Below are 22,886 nucleotides of genomic sequence, written 5' to 3' on the forward strand. Positions count from 1 at the left end.
TTCCGGTTCACTATCATATTAATGACTTCTTGAGATCGATTCAAGGAATTTCCGACCTCGGATTGAGCTGAAATTTGGAAGGATCATAAAGGACCCTATTGTGTTTCTTTTTTTTTCAAAATTTCATTCAAAATGAACCTATATATGTATATATATTGTCTTTATTTGGACGTGACCGTGAGGTTCTCTATAAATAAGTCACATATTTGCACTTAACTACGATGGGTAGCAAATCGGCCCAACGGAAGAATGCTACCTTGAATAGATAGAGTGGGTTGGAAAGACTAAATAAGGGGATCTGCTTGGGGAAACTTGTAACCCAACAGTGATGAGCTTACCCAACCGACAGAATCACTTACATAGTTTGGACCATCGAGATCATTTGTAGAATTACCGTTCAGCCCAATGGAGGAACGATATCCTACATAGATCTTGGGTCAAGACCCGATCAGGATTATGCAATGGCCTTGATGAGATCTAACTAATGATTACCCCATTTTTAAGCTAGATTATTGATATGTGTGTGTATTTTAAAAGGCAAGACATTTTGTATGAAACTTGCAGTTATTAATCCAGCAATGGTTACTAGTTATCTATAAGGCATTGAAATATTAACGGATACAAACTTTAACAAGTGGAAAGACCAAATTATGATTGTTCTAGGGTGCATGGATTTAGATCTTGCAATTAGAGCAGACAAACCCACTAGAATCACTAGTGCCAATACTGGTGAGCAAAAGGCACTTTATGAAAAGTGGAACGTTCTAATTGCATGAGCCTCATGATCATAATGAGCACCATTTCTACTGCAATCCGTGGTGCAATTTCTGAAAAGAAAAGAGCAATGGATTATTTAAAGGCAGTAGAAGAACACTTGGTTGGCTCCACAAAAATATTGGCAAGTACCCTCATGATCAAAATGATCACCATGAAATATGATGGTCATAGTGGGGTATGTGAGCACATTATGAAAATGAGTGACATGGCGAACTAGCTAAAAGGAACGAATATGGAAATATCCGAAGGTTTCCTTGTGCACTTCATTATAACTTCTCTTCCTGCACAATTTGGTCCATTTAAGATCAACTATAATACGTAGAAAGGGAAATGGAAAATGAGAGAGCTAATTGCCATGTGTTCAAGAAGAAGAAAGGCTTAAGAGTGAAATTCCTAAAAGTGCTCACCTAACCACTGGACCACATAAGAGACATTTTAGGAAGAAAACTCAGAGAAATGGCAAAGAGAAGGTCATTGTTGCGGAAAATGGGGATCATAAAACCCATTGCTTCTTCCGTAAAAGAAGGGACGCGTAAAGAAAGAATGTCCCAAATATGCAGCATGGCTCAACAAGAAAGGTAAGAAGTATCATTTATGTTTTCTGAATCCTATTTGGTTAGAGCACCTTCTAATACTTGGTGGGTGGATATGGGTGCTACAACTAATGTCACGGTTTCTCTGCAGGGCTTTCTAACAAGCCAACAGCTGCATAAGGGAGCACCATAGCCATTGGAAATGGAATGTAGATAGATGTTGAAACCGTAGGGACATATCGTCTCATTTTAGATATCAGCTTTCATCTAGACTTACTAGAACACTATATGTACCTACATTTAAGAGAAATCTTATTTCAGTTCCTAAACTTGATTCCTATGGCTTTGAATTTAAGTTTAAGAACAAGAGTTTTACTCTACTCCATAATTCCATTAAAGTTGGGAATGGTGTATTATGCGGAAATCTTTATAAGATTAATTTGCACCCTATCTTTTCTCATGGCCTATATAGCTTGCATGAGTATTGGAAACAACATACAAATATTTGTGGACCATTCCCTACTACTATGGGAAGACACAAATACTTCATTACCTTTATAGATGATTTCTCCAGATATAGTCACGTGTATCTGATTCATTAGAAATTAGAAGCACTTGATGTTTTCAAGATCTTCAAAACAGAAGTTGAAAATCAACTCAATAAAAGATCAAAAGTAATGGTCTGATAGAGGAGGTGAATATTATGGTAGATACACCGGAATAGGCTAAAATCCAAGTGCTTTTGCCTTATTTTTACAAGAACATGGGATCGTTGCAAACTACACCATGCCAGGTACACCTGAGCAGAATGGTGTAGTAGAGCAACGAAACCATACTCTCAAAGACATGGTAAGAAGTATGCTGAGTAATTCAAATCTACCTAAGAATTTATGGGGAGAAGCCTTAAAGACAGCTATACATATTCTCAACAGAGTCCCTGCTAAAGCAATCCCTAATACCCCATATGAATTATGGACTAGTAGGAAATCCAAATTATGGTATCTACGTATTTGGGGTTGTCTAGCTGAGGTAAAAGCACATAACCCCCAACCAGATAAACTGGATCCCAAGACAATTAGTGGTTATTTTGTTGGTTACCTTGAAAGTTCTAAGGGTTATAAATTCTTTTGTCCTACTTTAAATACTAGATTTGTTGAATCCAGGCAAGCCGAATTTTTAGAATTTGGGTATTCTAGTGAGAGCTCTGGATCTTGGCAAATCACCTTTCAAGAAAATCCAATGATCATACCTGTACCAGTCATACAAGAAAGAGTTATACCAATTGAAACTCTTGAGGCTGATACACAAGGTGTACAGAATAATGAAATTACTGAAAATACAATGCCAGAAGAACAAATCCCACTTAGAAGATCTCAAAGAGCTTGGAGATCGGCAATATCAAATGACTATGAAGTCTATTTAAATGAGTGTGAGCATGAGTTGAATTTAGAAAATGATCAGGTATCATTTATTGAGGCCATCAACTCAAGGGAATCAGCTCATTGGTTGTAAGCCATGAAGGGTGAGCTTGAATCCATGAAAAACAATGATGTCTAAGATCTCATTGTTCTACCTGAAGGAGTTAAGTCAATAGGCTGTAAATGGGTTTTTAAAATGAAACAAGACTCTAAGGGAAACACCGAAAGATATAAAGCCTGGCTCGTTGCAAAAGGATACACTCAAAATGAAGGAATAGACTATATAGAGACATTCTCTCCAGTATCAAAGAATGACTCATTTAGGATAGTCATGGCCCTGGTTTCTCATTTTGATCTAGAACTACATCAGATGGATGCTAAGACAACCTTTCTAAATCGAGATCTGCATGAAGAAGTCTACATGCAACAACCAAAAGGTTTTGAAGTAAACTGGAAGAAAGGTTTAGCCTGCAAATTAAAGAAATCCATTTATGGTCTAAAACAAGCATCTCGACAATGGTACCTAAAATTCCATAATATTTTGTGTAACTATGGATTTAAGGAAAATATTGTTGACCATTGTATATACCTAAAGGTCAGTAGGAGCAGATACATCATCTTAACCTTATGTGTTGATGATATCCTGATTTCTAGTAACAGTCTTGCAATGTTACACGAGACCAAAAGGTTTTTATCAAACAATTTTGATATAAAGGATCTTAGTGAAGCCTCTTATGTTTTAGGCATTCACATTTTCCAAGATCGGTCTCATAGTATCCTAGGATTAACCCAGAAAACGTATATAGAAAATGTGCTTAAAATGTTTAACATGAAAAATTGTGCTAGCACTGCTACCCCTCTGGTAAAAGGAGATAAGTTCAGTTTACTTCAATGCCCTAAGAACTAGTTAGAGCAAGAGAAGATGAACAACATTCACTATGCACCAATCATGGGAAGTCTTATGTACACAAATGTGTATACCCGTTCTGATATAGCATTTGTTGTTGGTATGCTTGGAAGATACCAAAAGAATCCTGGTATCGACCATTAGAAGGCAACCAAGAAATTCATGCACTATTTACAAGGAATTAAGAATTATATGCTCACTTATAAACACTCAAAAAATTTGGAGGTAATAGGATATACTGATTCCGACTTTGCTGGATGTCGGGATACTCGTGCATCTACCTCTGATTATATCTTCATTATGGCAGAAGGGCCTATTTTATGGAGAATGGTGCAAAACAAACTGCAAGAACTGCTTTATCTACTATGGAAGTAGAATCCATAGCTTGTTATGAAGCAACTAGTCATGCCATATGGTTGTGTAATTTTATCTCAGGTCTTCGAGTAATGGACTCGGTTTAGAGACCAATGAGGTTTTATTGTTATAATGTTGTTGTCATGTTTTTCTCAAAAAATAACAAGACAAGAACAGGGTCGAAGCATATTGACATCAAATACCACGTTGTGAGAGAAAGGGTTCAAGATTAGATTGTGTCAATAGAACATATTAATACTACACTTATGCTAGCTGATCCATTAACAAAGGGACTCCCACCCAAGCTCTTTCTGGAGCATGTAGCGCGCATTGGGTTGGTGGATAGTTTTGATAAATTGGATATGTATTTGAGTGTGATGATTCTTATTGACACCATTGCATGTGATCACAATAAAGTTACTGATTCTGATAAACATATATCTAATCTTCCTCTCAAATTAAATGTATACAAATAACATGAGACAGAAATATATGGGCCATGCTTAGGTTGTCTAAGCATTGTATGCAACTTGTTCATATTGGTTGAAGTTGCTAACTCTATAACCATCGATGGTCCTGAGTCAAATTAATAGAACTCAAGTGACATTGATGATTTGGGATAGTCATAAAACAGATGCCCTTAGGTTTATCATACTGTGTCATTAATGGCCATATAAAGTAAACAAAAAGATTCATCTCAACCAAGTGGGAGATTGTTAGAACTTATAGCTTGAGATAAATCAGTAACTGGGACCTAGTAGTGTTTAGAACTAGCTGCTGAAATGACAAGCTATTCTAGAAGCCCACCGAAGGCTCCTGATGTAACCGTTTCTGGTCATGTACCAATTTTTTTTCATGATGTATCAATTTTTGGCTAAGTACTTCATCATTTGACTTGCTCCCAGGTGACCTGTGACTCAGAGGATGATGGAGCTCCCTGGTGGCGAACTGCCTGGTGGTGAGCTACTTGGTGGCGAACTCCCTGGTGGTGAGCTACTCGATGACGAGCTCCCTAGTGGTGAGCTACTTGGTGACAAGCTCCCTGTTGGTAAACTACTTGGTGACGAGCTCCCTGGTGGTGAGCTACTTGGTGACAAGCTCCCTGGTGGTGAGCTACCTTGATGAGTTGCTGGGTGCACTGCCTTGGTGGCGAGCCTCCTAGTGTAGTGAAACTCGACTGCCCTTTGCAAGAGATGATCTGCTCCTATTTGTAGACGACATGAGCCAATGAACCTGCGAGAACTGATTCAGAGGACCCGGGGGTGTTTACCCAGCAAGGCCACTCTGATGGCTAAGTTAGCATTCTGATAGTAGAGAGCTTGAAGATGATATTAGAGAAATGAGAGATCTAGAGAGCAAGGGTTACCTCCATTTTTTATCCTCCTTCCCCTCTGGGGGGTCGAAGCTCTTATATAGCGGTGTTCTAATAGATCTGGCATAACCGCCTCTGATTCTCTGCAGCAGCCATTACTTGCCAGGGCTGAGCTGGTGGGCACAAGTAACCGTTGCAGAGTACGGCCCTCCCAAACAAGGGACACCTCTTAGGGTTGGCAGGCACAATGCTACCTGGCGAGAGACGTGGGCGCAGGTCTCCAGATTTGGTAGGTACGGTTTTCAGGTAGGAAATCTTCTTGTGATACGTCGAGCTACTCTGCAACGAGCTACCTTGCACCAAGCTACTTTTCACCAAGCTGCTTTTCACCGAGCTGTCGGTAATGTGCCAAGGTGCTTCTACCTGAGGCAGGTCTTCATGGCCTACTAGGAGGCGAGTTGTTCATAAGATGCCAGGTTGCTTGTGGCGAGCTGCCTGTAAGTGGCGAGCTGCCTGTGGCGAGCTACCTGTGGCGAGCTGCCTATGCCGAGCTGCTTATGCCGAGCTGCCTGTGGCAAGCTACCTATGTCGAGCTGCCTGTAAGTGGAGAGTTGCTTGTAGCTAGCTCGAGCTGTCTAGTTGTCAAGAGGCTGAACTTAGTTGGCATGAGGTGCCAGGTGTCATAATTTCACTGGAGGGCCAAATCCGCCCTCAACATTTGCCCCCCACTCCCGAGCTAGAGTAACTCGGCGAAGGGAGTAGGTTTCTCCGTTTGGCCCGTAAGTTGACAAGCTAGTAAGTGCTAATACAATTTCTTAGGCTTTGGGAGCTACCTGTAAGTGGCAAGCTGCCTATAAGTGGCAAGTTGCCTGTAAGGTGAGGAGGCCTCCACCAGTTCAGTACTGTAGCCCTTAGGCTCTCGGGGCAACTTATAGTTCACTTTTGTTGATTTTGCCCAAGCTGAAGAAGCGACTGGGTCTTAAGCAGTAATGTGGCCCGTAGGCTTTGGGAGTGACTCATAGTCCACTCTTCTTGACTTTTCTCATGCCGAAGAGGCGACTGGGTCTTAAGTAGCTGTGTTGCCCATGCCGTAGAGGCAACTGGGTTTTTCAGCAGTAATGTTGCCCATAGGCTTTGAGAGCGACTCATAGTCCACTCTTCTTGACTTTGCCCATGCCGAAGAGGCGATTGGGACTAATGTTGTGTCGGGCTGGCCAGGTGCCGAGCTGCATGTGAGGTGCCGAGCTGACCAGGTGTCGAGCTACCTGTGAGGTGTCAGGCAGCCCGGGTGCTGAGCTGCCTATGAGGTGTCGAGCTGACCGGGTGCCGAGCTACTTGTGAGGTGTCAGGATGACCGGGTGCCGAGCTACCTGTGAGGTGTCAGGATGACCGGGTGCCGAGCTACCTATGAGGTGTCTTAGAGCTTTGATTGCGTTGCATCAGCCTCGTAATGCCGGTCACCCACTCCTACAAGAAGCTACTAGGAACTCGATCTTCGGGGCCAGCAATACTAACTTTATCTGAATTGAAGAAGACTAACGAGCTGCTTAGTCTGTTAGCTACTAGAAGCTCGAACTTAGGAGCTCATCTTTGTAGAGGGGACCTCACGAAGAGGACTAACGAGGTTTTATCTGAATTGAAAGTAAAGTTGGTAGAGCTGCCTACTCTGTTAGCTCCCTGCATAGTCTTTGAATTCATAAAAAATGGAAACTATAAAGTGAGAGCTCCGGTTTCTAAAAAGTGAGGACTTAGCATTTTGTAGGATGAGAACTTAGCTTTTGTAGGATGAGAAGTTAACTTTTGTAGGATGAGAACTTAGCTTTTTGTAGTGTGTTCCCACATACAATGCCAATTGATGTAACCATTTCTGGTCACGTACCAATTTTTTTCATGATGTATCAATTTTTGGCCAAGTACTTCGTCATTTAACCTGCTCCCAAGTGGCCTCTGACTCAAAGGATCATGGAGCTCCCTGGTGGCGAACTGCCTGGTGATGAGCTACTTGGTGGTGAACTCCCTGGTGGTGAGCTACTTGGTGACGAGCTCCCTAGTGGTGAGCTACTTGGTGACAAGCTCCCTGGTGGTGACCTACTTGGTGACGAGCTCCCTGGTGGTGAGCTACCTTGATGAGCTACTCGGTGCGCTACCTTGGTGGCGAGCCTCCTAGTGTAGTGCAACCCGACTGCCCTCTGCATGAGATGATCTGCTCCTCTTTGTAGATAGCAGGAGCCGATGAACCTGCGAGAATTGAATCAGAGGACCCAGGGGTGTTTATCTGGTGAGGCCACTCCGATGGCTAAGTTAGCACTCTAATAGTAGAGAGCTTGAAGATGATATTAGAGAAATGAGAGAGCTAGAGAGCAGGGGTTACCTCCATTTTTCATCATCCTTCCCCTCTGGGGGGTCGAAGCTCTTATATAGCGGTGTTTTGACAGATTTGGCGTAACCACCTCGGATTCTCTGCTGCAACCGTTACTTGCCAAGGCTGAGCTAGTGGGCGTAGGTAACCATTGCAGTGTACGGCCCTGCCAGACAAGGGACACCTCTTAGGGTTGGCAAGCACGATACTGCCTAGCGAGAGACGTGGGCGCAGGTCACCAGATTTGGCAGGTAGGTTGTCAGGTAGGAAATCTTCCTATGATAGGCTGAGCTGCTCTACAACAAGTTACCTTGCACTGAGCTGCTTCTCACTGAGCTGCCGGTAATGTTCCGAGGTGCTTCTACCCGAGGTAGGTCTTCATGGCCTACTAGAAGGCGAGTTGTTCGTAAGATGCCAAGCTGCCTGTGGCAAGCTGCCTGTAAGTGGCCAACTACCTGTGGCGAGCTCCCTGTGGCGAGCTACCTATACCGAGCTGCCTGTAAGTGGCGAGCTACCTATGGTGAGCTGCCTATGCCGAGTTGCCTGTGGCGAGCTGCCCATGTGGAGCTGCCTGTGGCGAGATACCTATGCTAAGCTACCTGTAAGTGGCGAGCTACCTGTAGCTAGCTCGAGCTGTCTAATTGTTAAGAGGCTGCACTTAGTTGGCATGAGGTGCCAGGTGTCATAATTTCACTAGAGGGCCAAATCCGCCATCATCAGCTCCCACTGAGAGAGGGAGTACATGGTTTTATATCCAATGGATTGTAAAACAGAGGTTGATGGAGCATCTGGTTTTGCAGTTCCTTAACCATTAAGGAAGGCCCCTCTCTAGGTGGTTCAGGCTCTACAAATAGAACCCCATACACACACACTAGCCATCCATCGGTTGAGAGCAACCGTGACTAGAGAGAAGAGTCCCCATTATACTCTATTTTTTAGATTTTGCAATTCAGCAAGGAGCAAAGTGTTCTCCGATTCAATTTCTTACGGAGAAGAGAAAGAGAGAAAATAACAAAACTGCAAGAGGTGTTTATGAATGTCTCTAATGTCGGAATAGAGCCATGGATGCTAACTTCACATCAACAGCTCAAGGTAGGTTTTACTTATTTCAGTCCATTTCTAGAGCAAAGAATGCTTCTATAGTCATCATTATATCTAACAATTCAGTCTTAGAATTAGGAAAACCCCCACGATTTTCATCAGCAATCTGACATTTATATATATATATATATATATATATATATATATATATATATATATAAGCAAAGAATGCTTCTATAGTCATCATTATATCTAACAATTCAGTCTTAGAATTAGGAAAACCCCCACGATTTTCATCAGCAATCTGACATTTATATATATATATATATATATATATATATATATATATATATATATATATATATATATATATATAGGGGGTTTTCCTAATTCTAAGACTGAATTGTTAGATATATCAAAAAGAGAGGAAAGATGAGCAGAATAACAACCATGTCATTTAGATCAGAGTTCAAAGAAGCAAGTAAGCATCATACCAGAAGTAGCTTGGCCATTGTCAATTTCTCATCTCCATTGAACTTCTTGGAAGCACGTTTCACTCGAGCTAAGACGACGAAAAAATAGAAGTTGATTTTTTTGGGCAATGCCATGTTACGAGAGAAGTAAATATAGATTGAAAAGTATTTAAAAAAAAAAAAACTTGTAGCTTTAGATCATTGAAGAGAAAATGAACGTGGTGGAAGCAATTTTTTAGAAAAAAAGCTTCTTAATGGCTAGTCTTCGGTTCCAGTCGAAGAGCTGAAAGAAGATACCGACACAACCACCGGGTCTCTGAGGCCGCTTCTCTGAAATAGCTAATGTTGAGCATGTTTTCCCTGAGGTATTGTTCATTTCTCTCCCGCTCTTATTTATTTATTTTTCTTTCCCTCTCTTTTCTTTTTATTCCCTTCCATCATTCTTTAAGTCCCATAGGTTTGATCCTGTAGAATCTGACCCATTTTCTCATCGAGTGAAGGGTACGAAATAAATCAGATTGATTTTTCGATCAAAAGTACTATGTGAAAGTGAAATCTTCGGTTTTTTTCCTCTTCCTCTATCACTATCCCATAGGTACAGCGTTTGAATCAATAAATAACCTTTTCTTCTGTATGAATCGATATTATTACATTCCAATTCCTTTCCGATACCTCCCAAGGAAAATCCCGAATTGGATCCCAAATTGACGGGTTAGTGTTCATTTCTCTCCCGCCAAAGAAGAAAAATATAGAGCGCGAATTAAATGTTCTTCACAAGTTCTGCTCTTAAACTAAAGACTAAAAATGTTAATAAAAAAGTCTCCTTTGAAGATCGACCAAGGTGAAGAATATATCCTTGAGATCCCTAAAATGACCCTTGAAGGCGCCTGAAGCATCATAGAGCAAGATCTGTCAACTCCAGAAAGACTGACTATACACGAATCTTCATTTCCATACATAACCCCTCCCCAATGCCCTCAATCTGAGCATCATAGAGCAAGATCTGTCAACTCGTGCACGTGCGCGTGCTAATCGGGGGCCTGCATCTGGGTGTAGACCCACCAGACTGCTCTGAAGCTTTTGCAGGCGGAACTTGATGCTTGCGTCGCCGCCGAAGACTTAGCACAGGTAGGTGCCGACATCTAGTGAGTCAATGCCAGTGAGTGAAGTCAGGTGCTACAGGATTGAGTCCAGAGGAGCAGGGTAAATCTCGACTAAGGTGAATCAAATCAAAAAATGGGAGGGGGTTGTCACTGTTAACTCCTGCTACTGCCGCTGGTCCTGATCGTATATTGGCCTGGGTTCACTGCTTGCCGCTGCTGTGCTTCGTCTTGAACAGGGGAGTGTTCCAGATCTCGGCAGTGACGAAACAAAGAATGAAAGAAGAGGAAAAGGGAGGGGAAGACAAGAGAGAGAGAGAGAGAGAGAGAGAGAGAGAGAGAAAGAGAGGATGAGAGGCTAGAGGGTAACGACTACGTATCACTTGTAATGCAACATAAGCTGGGTATTTTGGTTATCTGGAGTTTTTCTCCGGTCAACGGTGTCAATAATTGCCGATGATGGTTGTTGGTCGCCGTCGGTTCGGTTTAGTGTGGCGAGAGAGTAAGTGAGAGGAGCGGAAGGATCGAGGAGATCCACCTCGCATGTTTTAAGCACGCACACGTTTCAAGGACGCATGGCGCGTTCTCATGTGCCTTAACTGAAGCTACCTAAACTAAAGCCGGATTCGCTTTCAGCATGAAAAATAATCATGTCCCATCATCTTGTTCATTTCATTCCCGAAGAAACTCTATCTAAAAAACCATTGTTATAAATGTTTATTTTTGGAAAGCATTTTTATAAAAGTATTTTTATGAAAACATTTTTATAAAAGTATTTTTACATGAAAGCATTTTTATGAAATTACTTTTATGAAAGTATTTTTATGAAAATACTTTTACGAAAGTACTTTTATAAAATGAGTAAATTCATTTTGTGAATATTGACACTTTTTTTTAAGAATGAAAATGAGTAACATAGGACACTTGTTAGTCTAAAAAGAATTTATTTTTAGGAAAAAATGGTTTGGTTCATAGCAATATTTTTTCATTCTGCCTATTTTTATCCATTCTTTTCCATTTTAGAATTTCATCTTGGGTAAGAATGAGAAAAATTGAAAATTGAACCAAATGTGGCCTTAGTTTTTGTAGAATGCCTTAGATTATAGAAGTTGATTATCACATTACTAAGATAGTAAGGTGCCAGAGTTCTCAAGTCCCTAGCCAGTGGTAATGGAGATTTAAGTTGAAATCTTGCCTTGATCATGTTCTCATAAACATTTTTAGGCTCTGTTCTGATAAGGTTATCTACTTTTGAGTTTGGGCAGTAGTAAAAAAAATAAGCCAAAAAATTGATTTGAGAGTTTGACAAGAGTTTCTTTTAAAAACATATAATAATCTAAAGCCACAACACTTTCAAGGCCGAAATTAGGGCTCTATTGTTTTGAAAAAAATTATCCAAATGCAAGTTTAATTAATCAGTTTATTAAAACTTTAATTATCTTTATTATATAACTCTTATTTGGAAATCATATGCATTGTAGGTTAATCCTTAGGTTGAGTTTTAGAAGAGTATAAATATAAATATATAGAATCTAAATACATACAAAAATAATACAAATACAAGGTTTTTCACTCTACATATTTGTATTTTTACTTCTTCCAAAGTAGTGCACAGATAATGGGTGGAATGGGCCTTAGTTTCTTTGTTTTTCTTTTAAGTTATATTTAGGACTTGTGTTAGTAGGTAATGGGTCTATTTTCTCTTTTTTTTTATTGCTTTTTATTGTTCTCTTTAATGATGGATGCCCTACTAGGGGCACTAACGTAATCATCGTTTTTACCACAAAAGAATAAAAAAGATCATTAGGGGCTGAAGAGAGGTTTTGGAACTACTCTCTCCTCTCCCTTCCATCACTTCTCTCTCTTCAATTTCCTTTTCTCTCTCTTTTTTTTTTTTTAATTCAGATTATTGTAGGTGTGATTTACAACTTGGTATCAAAACATGTTCTCACCTTCTTTTCATTCTTCTCTCTTTGCTCTTACATAGTGTGTATAGAAAATTGATTGGATAATTATGAAGCAGCTTATATAGCCTAGTTGGGAGGGTTTTTGGAGAGGTTTTGTGAAATTTTCCATCCCTAGTTGAAGCCTAAGGTAGGTTTTTGGAGTTTTTTTCCCAGAAGCCCTAAACAACTAGAGAAACTAGTTACAAGTCTTAGAAACACTTTGAAGCTAGTGCTTGGAATCAAAGGGTAGCCTTTCAATTGGGCTGGTTGTATTGATAATAGGAGATCTATATCAGGTTACCGTGTCTTGGTTAGGGAACATTGTCTCTTGCAGGAGTAAGAAACAATTAGCAATAGCCAAATCTTCAACTAAGGCAGAGCACAAGGCTACATGGAGTTTTAATGTTATTATGGCTCATGTCACTTCCAAAGGAGATAGGTATTACACATGATAAGCCCTCAATGCTTTAGTTGCGATCAACATAGCACATAACCTAGTTCAACATAATAAGACAAAACATATTGAAGTTGATCGACATTTTATAAAAGAAAGGGTAACTTCTAGAAAAATTTGTCTTCTTTTTATTGCCTCAGAGCAACCGTTATTATATGTTTTGACCAAGCGTATCCCCAAGGCAAAGTTACAATATTGTGTAAACAAACTGGGCATGATTGTTATCGATGCCCAACTTGAAGGGAAGTGTAGAGACAATGGGCCAAATGGGCCTTAGTTTCATTATTTTTCTTTAAGTTATATGTGTTAGTAGGTAGTAGGCCTTAGTTATGGGCCAATTTTCACTTTTTTTATTATTTTTATTATTGCCTTTAATGATGAACGCCCTACAATGGGCACTCATATAATTGTCCTTATTGTTTGCAACAAAAGAATAAAAGAGCTTATTAGGGGCTGGAGAGAGGTTTTGGAACTACTCTATCTTCTTTTTCCTTCTATCTTTTTCTCCATCACTTTCTCTTCAATCTCCTTTCACCTATTTCTTTTCTTTTAATTCTAATTATTGCAAATGTGATTTACAACTCAAAGCCTTATGTTATCTACTTATCTTTGGTTGATAGAAAATAAGGGAGAAGTCCAAACTAATTTTGTCTTGTGAAAATCCTTAAGAACGTCCCTCAACTTTATGATTCCCTCTTATTTTCTTAAGGCTCAGTTTGGAAGGAGTATAAATACAAATATGTACAATATAAATACATACAAAATACAAGGTTTTGCACTCTATGTATTTGTATTTGTACTCCTTCCAAACTGAGCCTAAGGCTGAATTTGAAAAGAATACAAATAAAAATACGTAGAATGCAAAACCATGTATTTTGTATTATTTTGTATACATTTGTGTTTATACTATTAGAGCCTAGGATCAAATTGGAAGGAGTATAAATACAAATATGTGGAGTGCAAATACATATAAAACACATGATTTTGCACTCTATTGTATTTACTCTTTCCAAACTGAGCCTAAAGTATTATTTCTAACTTCGGTTTTTTAAAAATTTTGGATGGTTATGCTCTGAAAAGTGAAAACAACGCATGAAATCACATGCACGTGAACATGTTGATTTAATGGTTTTCTTATACTGGTACAGGAGTACAGGACCCACTAATCAGACAAGTATGTAACTTGCGAAAAAGTTATCAAGGCCCAAGCCCACACTATCCAAGACTTAAGACAGCCCATCATTGTGCTTTCAGATTGCTTATATTCCTCTATTTCATTAGTCTCAAACGAACTTGATTAGTACCAAAAATAAAAGCAATTAGCATGCCCTTATTTCAGATTGTTTACCTTTTTCTCTGTACATAACCAAACAACGGAATTAGACAAGGGGAAAGATTCAAAAGAGTACGTTGGTACGTATTGAGTATGGGACATAGGACGAAAGTCAGGAAACCCAGGCTGGGGCCCTGATAACTTGCAACTTGTCACATGTACATGGGATCAATACAAACCCATTAGATGGGTCCTACAAATACAGTTGTCAATACCACAAGGGCCGTTCATTTGCCAGTATCTCGTTGGGTAATTGACCAACTCCGTATTCTATTTTACGGAAAATGAATTATGAATTATGAATTATCTACCCAAGGAATACGTTAATCCCCCTCCAGGCTCCAGCCTCTCTCTTTAGTTAAAGCATATAAAAACGTTAGCACTGAAGCTACTTGAACAACTTTTGAAGTAGGAAAAACAAACGAGGCCAAAGAGAAAGGGAAAGAGCTCAAAGTAATTCTTTAATTTCCCTCTCAATGTTTAATCAACTCAGAATCAGAAAACATGCAAATAGCCTCCCTCATCCATCAAACTCAAATAGTGGATGGCAAAGCCCAATTACCAAAAAGGAAAAAGAACAGGCCCATTATACACCCAAAACATGCAAGAATGAACAAAATACAACAAAGCAGAGGAAAGTACAGCCTATTAGCCGCCTTCAGTTCAGTCAGGGATGCACACCGCAATCCTTCCTCATCTCCCCATGTTTCCTTCCCCTCTTCACTCCTATTGAGCCCATTTTCTCCATGGCTGCCGAAAATGCCTGAAAGAACTTCTGCTTATCCTTCCCAAGCTCCAGCACAATGGGCCTTGTTCTTGGGTCCAAGAACAGCGCTTGGTCTGTCGCCAGAAGGCCCATTTTGGCCTGCAAATTTCCATAATACGCGTGATCGAATGAAAACGGGGTCGTCACGTCGAATGGTGCCACCACATCGACGTTGCCACCAAAATACGGGCACGACATTCGCAGGGCCTTTAGGAATCTCGGGTCGATTGACGGGTCCGGTTGTTTGGTGCCCCGATAATTATACAGTCGAGTCACAAAGTGCTCACAGTGGGCGAACCCGATGGTGTGCGCACCCGACAGCGCCACCAGGTCTTCTAGGCTTAGCCCCTTGGAGGTGAAGAGCTTGAGAAGCTGGTCCACCGTGGAATTCGCACGAGGGAGGTTGGAGCTCACACGTGATGCCATTGAAATCCTGCCATCCCACCTACCCTTCTTCACTTGATAATAAGGGCCCCCGGTCTGCACTCAACATTGTACAATCAAATCATACAAGGGCATTCTCGGAATTTAATAAACACTTGTTAGAATACAAGCAAATCATATAAGGGCATTCCGCGCCCCGATTGGACTTTATAAACTTGTTAGATGGAATTTGGATTTTATAAACTTCATCTAATTAATAATCATATAGATTTGGATTTGAAGATTTGACTTTATATAAATATTATATTATAATATCTATTGATTTTAATATATATATATATATATATAATTTATATAGTTATATTTAAAATTATAAAAATACATTTTTGTATATTATACTATGTAATTATCGTCTGCCATGGAAACATCTAGAAAAAATGGTGGAAAGGACAAAAATTTACCAGCTAGTCATCAAAATGTCAAAAATTACAATAGCCCCTTGACCATGTCAGGTAATGTGTGTCCCAGCTTCAGGGGTTGTTTATTTATTATAAATAAATAAAATTTCAAAAATCTCAGCTCACCCCCTGAGCGCAAGTTAGAAGAAGAAACTAGTTAATGGATTGTTTACCAAGTGAACGAAATCTCTAGCTGCAATTGCAAGAATGTCAGCACAAGACACAACGCCTGGACACTTTTCTTCCACCAGGGCCTTCGCCTTCCTTATACTACCGAACGCCTCCACCGGTAGGTTCTTGTTATCCTGCGCATCCTTCTCTGCCATGCTTCCCGGCCTCGATGCTATCAGGATTGACGCATCGCAACCCTGCCAAAACAAAAACCAACTATTTCATTCAAAACGGAGAAACAACAAAGGTAAAGACCAATGGTCCTCGCTAAGATGCACCAGGGTCACCAATTTGCAGTCCTATTGGAGGCAGACTGACTGGCAGACGTGAACACGAGGAACGTACTACTAAACCGCACAAGGTGTCTGTCTATCAGTCATTCCACCTTTGAGAGGTAAAGCGCTCCCTGGTACATACTAGCTGCAGCCAATATAATTTTTATACGATGCGCTACAATGCTTTACTTCGACAAAGCAGTCATGGAAGAAGAGGCGAATCGTGGAGGGTCCGGAAATGGGTGATTCACGATATTGCTGAGAAGTGACGGAGGCGACGAGCTGCTCGAGTTGAGGGCAGGTCTTGGCGTGGTAATCGTAGGAGAGCTGCCGGTGGTGGCGGGTGACGTTGGTGGCTCTGGGTTTGTTTATTTTTACAGATTCTGAGGTGGGTAGGAGGAGAAAGATGAAGAAACAAACACAAAGAGACAACAACGAAGAAGAAGAAATAGGAGACATGACTGTAAACTGCAGAAGATTGGGAAAAGCAGAGAAGAAAAGAGAGACAGTGAACGATATATATAGGTAATAGAGCCTCTGGGTTGAAGCTCCTTTGATGGTTAACAGGTGGCATACCACCCTTATTATACGAGAGAATCAAAGGCCCGTGAAGCCCAAGTAGTAATTACTAATAAAGCTGCACAGGAGAGGGAGAGAAGAGAGATGTGCAGTTCGCAGAGAAGAGATTAAAGAGAAAGCACGGTAATGTTAAAATCCAGTTATCCAGACTTCCAGAGAAATGGAGGGTATGAGGAAACAAAAACAAATCAAAATACCCTTTGAATTCAGAAATATTACATAAAAGTCCGGCCAGGTTTAGGGATGTTGTGGTTAAAATGCGAAAGCAGTTAAGGCGTTTTCGTCAGTCGAATTGTTAATCTATCTGGTCAACTTGTTCATTTACGCCACCGAGTCTCGGACTCACGGGTTTTGTTTCTATTCCTATTTTCTTATTTCGACCGTAATTAAAAATGGTAAACAGTCCCTATTCTAGTTCAAGAGACAGTTCAGTTTCTCAGTCATCAGAGAGAGAGAATCTAGTGGATTTAAAAAATCAAAACTAGATACCCCGAAGTGGGCAATGCTAGATCATCCGTACTTCCCAAACTATCCAATCAGTTCCCCGCGTTTGACAGTTTGGATCTATCTCACAAGGTCCAATTTGTTTGAGGTTCGGATCCAGGTCTCGGAGCATCAAGCATTGCAAATTTGCAATTTTGCTAGTCTCATAGAATCCGGATATGGGTATTAGAAACCCGAACGTTTTACAACCCACACTATCAGTGGCATTTTTGGAAGTTTAACAAAAAAAAGCAAGGGTGAATAAGACATTTGTCAGTCCAATCCGGTTACCAAAAATAAACGGCTGAGCCAAGCTGACAGTGGATAGACTGTGCCCCACTTGCCATCCACACACAGACACAGTGAATCAGTGAAAGTCCTTAAATGCACACCACGTGCAAGGAGGGGGTGTGACAAGATCAGAAGAACGCTTTATCAGCAGACGAATGACAACGGTCCAACCGCACTCAACGGCTTAGATTAAACAAGGGTCTTTTCAGTTGAGAGGAGGAAAAAAAGCTGTGGAGCATACCCTTTTTTTCCTTATGCGTTTGGCTTTTTAATTGGATCTTCTGAAAAGAGAATCAAGCCCACAAATTTTGTCTCCACTGTCGAATATACGCCCTTGTCAATGAGACGATGAGTCATTGCCTGACCGAAACCGATCTCCCCAGAAGCTTTGATCTTCTTTGTTTGTTATTTTTTAAGTTCCTAGTTGGTATTGTGCTCTGTGGTGCAGATTGCAGAAACAGGAAGAGATCATTAGTTAATTACATAAAATGTCCAGGTGAACAGTCAGAAACATGTTTCCTAGGCGTATCTTAACTCTTAAGCACTAACAGTTGTTTTGTTTTGTCCATTTTTCTCGTTTCTTTCTAGTGTCTCATTTTATAGGAATTCATGTGTTTAGGGTCCGTTTGGTTTGGTTCACAGTTGTAATCACAATCAGAAAATGAATGGTCTATTCTTTTCATTTTCATCTGTTTGATTCAAAAGGAAATCGAATCTGGGTTTCAAATTGGCTGGATCTGGATTCTTATCTCCAAGCAAGAGAGAGGGAATAGCCATTCCCTCAAATGGGAGAATGCCATTCCATCAAATGGTTGAACAATTTTAATTGCAATTTTAGACCCCTATTCTGGCAAAACAAACAGACCTTAGATTATAAAAACAGAGTTCGGACTTCCAAGGCAACATTTCACAGATTTCTCAAAATTTCAGAAGATGATAGTGGTGGTGATGGTGGTGGTGATACAGTATCTTTTGCATTTGCTGGCCCACTGAATCTGAACCCAATTCACAGACGTTTAAAACAGCACGAAGGGTGAAGACCGGAGAACTGAAAGTGGATTTTAGTAATTGAGAAAACAGAATATTGGGCCTAGTGGGTGATAATTTTAACTGACATTTACATCTTTACAGCCCATATGCAGTGTTAATGGTTCGGTGCCTCAGTGGACACAGTACATCTAGTCATAGTCATATAGATAATTCAGAGCCCTTGGCAGGGTTCATGGGAATGTGATGCTGTGCACAGTTAATGCCAATAGAATGTTGAATCGTTCTCCTCTGGACCAATGAATTAGCGGTTCAATCATAAAGGATCAATAAAATGTTATTAATACAAAACTTTTCAAAAATATAAAATAATTAAAAAAAAAAACTAATAACCACTTGATCAGTTGGATCAACAGTTCCACCGGAATTGGCAGGTTGGTGATTGACTCAACATAGAAGGTTTCATATTGAGTGAGCCAATATGGGTTTTTTATCAAACCATCGCTCCGATCATAGAAGACACAATTTGTCAGTAAATAGTAGGGGTGGCCACGAACCGAATTCTTTACGAGAATTATGTATATATATATATATATATATATATTATCATAATTATTATTATTATTATATAAAAAATAACATATATAATAAAAATATTATATATATTATTTTATTTTTATATAATAACAATTAATTATTATAATTCTTAATTTTTTAAATATCAAATATATATATAAAACATTTTTCTAAGTTAAACTTGAAACGAGCTGAGTTTAAGTTCAAGGTTCTAGTTCAAACCGAATCTGAACTCGAATCCGCCCCTAGTAAATAGGAATCATTAGTTTTGAATTGGGATCTACTCCTCACGCAGTGCTTCTCACACCGATCATATAGGCACATCCTCGTGTCCTCGTGTACTGAGAATATCTCCCATGAATAATAATAATTAATTATGGGAGATGTTCCCAATACATGGTGGGGTGTGCCTGTGAGGTCAGTGTGAGGTGCATTCTATGAGAAGCTGATCCAGTCTCGTTAGTTTCATTTCTAATGATAAAAAAAATATTCCCCAATTTGGCCTTTGCTGAATGTAAGGATCTACATGGAAGACTGTGTGTAGCATAACTACGGATCTCCTGCCCACAAGAATCCTACCCACGTCTACTCACACGACACTACATCTCCTCATGAATGGTAACATGTAAATACTGAAGATGTATCCAATATACAGCTGTAGTATCATTGGATAAGATTAGGAATGGCAATAGGGTGGGGATCATATTCCCCAATCCAGCCCCCAATTCTAAATTAACCCCACCCCCACCCCAAATCCCCATCAGGAATAAAATTTGTCTTCCATCCCCAATCACCGACGGGATGGATTCCCCGCAAGGACCCAAATCCCCAAATTTTTTTATATAATAGTATTTTTTTGAAAAATAAATTTACTTAAAATAAATAAAAATTTTAAATTATAACTAATGTTATATATATATATATATATATATATATATATATATATATATATATACATTTAAGTATATATAAATATATAATCAAAGTTAAGGCGGGGCTAGGTCGGGACCTCAATCTCCATCCCCAACCTTGATCGAGAATTTCTATTAATCATATCCCCTTCTCCATCCCACCAAAACAATCCCCATCTTCGACCCCATCGTGTTCAAAAAGACAAATCCCATAAAAAATAAAAAAAATTACCATCACTAGATAAGATTTTTGTGAGCAACAAATCCGAGCTTGTGTAGCACGGGGATCTAGTAAATTAAGGTAAACCAGCATGGATGATTATGGCGTATATAATATATTTTAGGCAAAAATCAAAACATATAATTCATCGATTGCACCGTGCAAGGAGAATGTGAACCCATAATAAAATAATGACATTTTACACCCATTACACGTTGATAGTATGTAAACATCAACGAATGAAAAGTAATTAAGTAGACTATCTGACATCTTTAATATGATTCTAATCTTAATCTAACAAACTTCAAATATTAAAAAATACATCAGACTCTATATTTTATTGTTAACTATCATTGATTCCATTGACTAATAAAAGCCACCCATTGGAAGTTGTAAGGGGGTTCGCACTTTAGCTTTTGGTGTGTGGGTATGGGAACTGTTCGTGATGATAGGAGAATATGATGAGAAGAGTTGAACAATATAGAAGGTTGAGAGACTAAGAGGTAGGGGTGTCAATAGAACTGGATTTGGTTCAGTCCGATCCAGTCCAATGTGAGTCCATTACAAATAGACTAGGTTTAATCCAATCTAATGAATATTTTAGGCTATTTTGGATCGATCCAATTTTATGTTTGAATCGTCTAATCTATACAAAATTGTTTTAATTTAGATTGGTTTCAACCTAAATTCGGTTCATTGACACCTTTACTCTTATCTATCAATGGACTAGATATTGGCTTAATCCAACCCAATCAAATATAAATTTATTACAAACAGATCATATCCAATCCAATCTAATAAATATTTTGGATCGGATTGGTCTAATGCAATATGTCTTATTGGTCCATCTGCTTCATCCAAGTTGATTTTGGACTAAACGGGGTCCAATCTAAAACCGTTCTGACAATAAAAATTACAGGAAAAAAATAGAGTGTGTGAGGTCCATTAAGCATCATTATACATGTTATGTCATTTGAGTGCGTGACTCATACAACCCAAAAACGGAACCGTTCTAGCTATCAATTTTTTGGTCGATGATTTGATCATCCAGTTCAAACAGACGGATGGCCCCATTTTGACAACAAAACTTTAAAAAAAATATTAAATAAATAACGGCCAAAAACCATTGAATTGGTCAACGACCAAGGGACCAAGATTGGGGTAAAACAGAGCCTGTTGCCTGGACGGTTCCCAATTAAAAAAATAAAAAAACGGTTGTTTGACAGACAACCCGTTTTAACAATAAAAATTACAGGAAAAATATTGAGTGTGTAAGCTCCATTAAGCAGTATCATACGTGTTATGACATTCGAGCATGCGATTCATACAACCCAAAAAAGGAACCGTTCTGGCCACTGGTTTTCGAGTCGACGGTTCGATCACCTGGGTCAATGGGTCATTCACCAATTCAACGGTTTTTTGCCAGGGACCAAGATTGGGATAAAACGAAATCAGATTCCTAGATGGTTCCCAATTAAAAATAAATAAATAAATGGTTAAAAACCATTGAATGGGTCAACAGTTCAACCACCCGAGTCAATGGGTCGTTGATCGATTCAACAGTTTTTTGCCAGGGACTGGGACTGGGGTAAAATGGAACCAGTTGCCTAGACGGTTCTCAGGCCGAAATGTTCATCTATCCGGGTCAACGATGGTTTGAAAATCATGGTTTTTTGTGCTTTTGGATTTTCACTATTCAAAGGTTTCTTCTACTATTGGCTTTATTTGAACATATGTTGTATGTTCCTCTTTTTTCAATTTTTGTTTTTCTTTTTTTTTGTGTTTGGTCTTCTTCTTCTTCAAGATCCTCCAAAACGGTCTAGGGTTTATCACCATTTTATTTCTTCCCTTTTGCTTTTTCTTTGAGTTTTTTTGTGCAATGTTATTTTTTTTTTTAATTTTCTTACAAGACGATCTGTTTTGTTTCTTTCTTTGATTGCATGTATGTTTAGCTCCGTTTGAAAGTGGAACTTTGAAGTTGATTTTCTAATTTTTTTTTCTTTGGGTTTTCCAGTTTGGTAGATTTACTGCCAATTTTTTTGTGTTTAAGGTCACTTTGGGTTTATCTTTCAAGGTTTTGAAATCCCTTGCAATGTCCACCCTTCCCATGACTATGACTACAAAGTTATTTCATCTAATTATTGACATCTAAAAAAAATGACCTAGAAATGGAACCATTTTGGCCACCGGTTTCCAAGTCAATGGTTCGACCATTTGGTTCGAACGGATGGCACGTTCTGATAACAAAAATTAAAAAATAAAAAATAGCCAAAAACCATTGAACAGGTCGACCACCCGAGTCAACGGATCGTTGACTGATTCAACGATCTTTTTCCAGGGACCATGTTCGGGGTAAAACAGAACCGGTTGCTTAGACGGTTCTCGAGCCAAACGGTCCTATTTCTGGGTCAATTGAGAGTTCTCAATGTAAAACAATGGACATCTAAGATCGTATTAATTCTTTTATATGAGATACTTTGCTGAAACAATATTTAAAAAACAAACACATAATAATCTCTTTTTAATTCTTTATATAAGTTTCAATATTTATGTATTTATAATTAGAAACCATTAATTTTTTTAACATAGTAAATAGTAATATTGCAATTCCAACCCTTGCAAAGCAGTGCCCCTTCGCTAATCATATCTAGACCTGTTCATGGGGCAAGTCGGGTCGGGCTTTCACTCTGTATTAACAGATGTTTCTAAGGCCCAAGCCCAAGCCCGACGCGACCTTCGAGCCTAAAAATTGGGCCCGAACCCGAAATTTAGCCCATA

The 22,886-nt window shown here is 39.3% G+C and overlaps 1 protein-coding gene across 1 annotated transcript; it reads right to left on the reverse strand.

Annotated features, from left to right (window-relative positions):
• Window positions 1–14,441: 14,441 nt before the first annotated feature.
• On the reverse strand, window positions 14,442–16,828 carry LOC148876054 (Peroxidase superfamily protein). Its single transcript, XM_088942303.1, has 3 exons — window positions 16,251–16,828; window positions 15,789–15,983; window positions 14,442–15,253 (listed from the first exon to the last, which is right to left on the reverse strand). The coding sequence occupies exons 1-3, from the start codon at window positions 16,518–16,520 to the stop codon at window positions 14,675–14,677; spliced, it is 1,044 nt and encodes a 347-aa protein (XP_088798429.1). The 5' UTR covers window positions 16,521–16,828; the 3' UTR covers window positions 14,442–14,674.
• Window positions 16,829–22,886: the final 6,058 nt, after the last annotated feature.

Source organism: Nelumbo lutea, chromosome 1, assembly GCF_056320005.1.
Source record: "Nelumbo lutea isolate HS-2025 chromosome 1, American lotus-T2T, whole genome shotgun sequence".
In the NCBI taxonomy this organism is placed as follows: Eukaryota; Viridiplantae; Streptophyta; class Magnoliopsida; order Proteales; family Nelumbonaceae; genus Nelumbo; species Nelumbo lutea.